General features: G+C 58.3%; 1 protein-coding gene across 1 annotated transcript; it reads left to right on the top strand.

The window, feature by feature from the left end:
- Nucleotides 1–701: 701 nt before the first annotated feature.
- On the top strand, nt 702–2,780 carry LOC104531896 (glucokinase-like; the record flags this gene model as incomplete). Its single annotated transcript, XM_010176925.1, has 6 exons — nt 702–773; nt 1,178–1,340; nt 1,483–1,637; nt 2,140–2,259; nt 2,358–2,453; nt 2,681–2,780. Coding segments are annotated over exons 1-6 (706 nt in total), but the record flags the coding sequence as incomplete, so codon positions are not given.
- Nucleotides 2,781–3,182: the final 402 nt, after the last annotated feature.

Here is a 3,182-nt window from a genome sequence, read left to right as displayed (position 1 = left end):
CCTTTATAGAACCCCAAACCTTTTACTGAGTTCCAAACTTTTTACAGACCCCCAAACCTTTTACAGACCCCCAAACCCTTTCCCGAGCCCCCCACCCCACAGCACGGGGAGAACCAGCCGCCGCCTCGAGGAAAAACATCCGTCTGCCGGCAATAAAATACCCAAGCGGGAGCGTTTGAGCTCTGCCCGGCTGCCGGTGACTAATGAGGCCTCTCATGCTGCCCAGCAGCCATGAGGCTGTGCCCCCAGCTCCATCTGACACCCCCGGGGGCTGCCTGCCCCCGGTTACGTCCCCGTGGTTACTGGAGGTTGGTGGAACCCGAGGTTGCTGCGTAATCAAAGGGTAAATACAGGTCCCTGCCTGCCAGGCGCTTCCCTCGAGTGGGTCCTGAGGTTCTCCCTGGTAGCCAGGCCAAGGAGCATTTCCTGATAAGACATTTATATCCCACCTGTGTGGTCCTACCTGCCTGTGACCCCCCCTTCCCACCACCAACACCACCACCACCACCACCACGTTCACACCTGGTTTGATGGGTGGAAAATGGTACCCGTGGTTCTCAGTGGGATGCTCCTGGATTAAGGACATCAGCATCTTCATCACAGATATGGAGGGGACCCATGTCATCGATTGAAGTCACTGAGCTTCTAAATGGCATCACTGGAAGTTCTACTTGTTGGGATTGACCCCAGGATTTGGTAGGATGGGATGTCCCAGGTCACTGGAGCAGCACCAGCTTCAAAGCGACCGACTGTGCTCATGGGAAAGGAACCAGGTGAAGGTGACAGCACGGAGATGCCTGTCCCAACCGTGGACACCTCACAGGAAGCACCAGGAGAGGATTTGGGGCCAGCAACCAGCCCTGTGGATCCACCAACATGTCCATTAGGTTGGAGGCAGGATAGTGGAGAGATGGGATAAGATGTTCCCAGGTGTCTGATGGGGAAAATGTGAACCAGGGAAGGAAAATTTGGATTATTCATTATGGTTGAATGGCCATGCACAGCCAGGAGGGTGAGGGACATCCCCTGGTGATAGCTCCACCTCCTCTCCTCCAGCTCTTTGACTACATCTCCGAGTAGGGTCCCATATCCCCCATCTCCAGCTGATGCCATCCATCCCATCCCATCCCATCCCATCCCATCCCATCCCATCCCATCCCATCCCATCCCATGGCAGGTGGAGCAGATCCTGTCGGAGTTTCGGCTGAAGGAGGAGGATCTGAAGAAGGTGATGTACAGGATGCAAAAAGAAATGGACCGAGGGTTGAAGCTGGAGACACACGAAGAAGCCTCTGTGAAAATGCTGCCCACCTATGTCCGCTCCACACCTGAGGGCTCAGGTACGGCGCTGCCAGGCTGGATGGGGACCACTCCTGGTCCTTTGCTGTGTCACCTGGACCTTGCTGAGCTCAGGGTGGGTGGCTGAGACCTCCCCCCCACCTCCTTGAGTTGGTCACCTTGTGTCCCACCCTGGCTTTGCAGAGGTTGGAGATTTCCTGTCGCTCGACCTCGGCGGCACCAATTTCCGTGTGATGCTGGTGAAAGTGGGCGAGGGGGAGGAAGGGCAGTGGAAGGTGAAGACGAAGCACCAGATGTACTCCATCCCAGAAGATGCCATGACAGGGACAGCTGAGATGGTGAGCTGGGCACATGGGGCATCCTGTCACCTCACACATGGTCCCTGTCACTGTGCAGGGACACACCATGTCACGTGTCGGTGGGGACACCAGTGGGTACATCCCTCCAGCTGGTAGGGGACACGGGGTGGTGGGTGACCCATGGTGGGGACACCAGTGGGCACATCCCTCATCCCTCCAGCTGGCAGAGGACACAGGGTGGTGGGTGACCCATGGTGGGGACACCAGTGGGCACATCCCTCATCCCTCCAGCTGTCAGAGGATGTGGGGTGGTGGGTGACCCAGGTGGGGACACCAGTGGGTACATCCCTCATCCCTCCAGCTGGTAGGAGCCATGGGATGGTGGGTGACCCATGGTGGGGACACCAGTGGGCACATCCCTCATCCCTCCAGCTGGCAGAGGACACAGGGTGGCGGGTGACCCATGGTGGGGACAGTGGCCATGCACAGCCAGGAGGGTGAGGGACAGCCCCTGGTGATGGCTCCATCTCCTCTCCTCCAGCTCTTTGACTACATCTCCGAGTGCATCTCTGATTTCCTGGACAAGCACCAGATGAAACACAAAAAGCTGCCCCTGGGCTTCACCTTCTCCTTCCCTGTGCGACACGAGGACATCGACAAGGTGAGGGGGTAACTTGGGTGGCATGAAGACTTGGGAAGGGGGGTGTCCCCAAACTCAACTACACCAACAGCCCCATTTCAATCTTCTCCTTGCTCCAGGGCATCCTCCTGAATTGGACCAAGGGCTTCAAAGCTTCAGGTGCAGAAGGGAACAACGTGGTGGGGCTCCTGAGAGATGCCATCAAACGGCGAGGGGTGAGATGACCCTACACTCAGTGCTGTGCTGGGAACACCCTGTGACACCCTCAGCTGTCCCCAAAATGGGACCATTGGAGCCCACGTGTCCATGGGAGAGATCATTCCATGCGTGTGCATCCTCACCCTTGAGACCTCCCCCCGCCCCATCCCACACCCACCTGCTGAGGGACAACACAGACCCCCCCCCAGTGAGACTCTGATGGTCCCTGATGTCCCCTCCCCAGGACTTTGAGATGGACGTGGTGGCGATGGTGAACGACACGGTGGCCACGATGATCTCCTGTTACTACGAAGATCACCGGTGCGAGGTTGGGATGATTGTGGGTAAGATGGCCCTTCCCCACAGGGACACGAGGGGGGGACATTCCCACCGCCCCCCTCACGCTGCCCTGTGTCCCCTTTTGGTGGGAGTGGGGACACAATGAAGACAGGGGTGGGTGACAGCAGCACCCTACTGAGGTGTCCTTGAGGTTGAGGTGCTGGATGGCATCACCTGGCCCTGGCATGGTGGTGGGGACAACTTTGGGGTGGAAAGGGGGTGGGCACCATCATGGGTCTGGTCACTGTCATGGGTCTGGTCACTGTCATGGGTCTGGTCACCCACAGTGAGGGTCTGTCCCCAAGAGCCCATCCACCTTCCAGGCTGCTGGTGGCTCCAGCATCTCACCATAGGGGTGGGGACCCACTGAAGGTGACCAGTGCTGGCCATGCCAGGGAGCTGGGGGG

This window comes from Antrostomus carolinensis, unplaced genomic scaffold, assembly GCF_000700745.2.
Source record: "Antrostomus carolinensis isolate BGI_N321 unplaced genomic scaffold, ASM70074v2 scaffold23051, whole genome shotgun sequence".
NCBI classification, from domain to species: Eukaryota; Metazoa; Chordata; class Aves; order Caprimulgiformes; family Caprimulgidae; genus Antrostomus; species Antrostomus carolinensis.
This window is presented reverse-complemented; position numbering and strand designations above follow the sequence as displayed.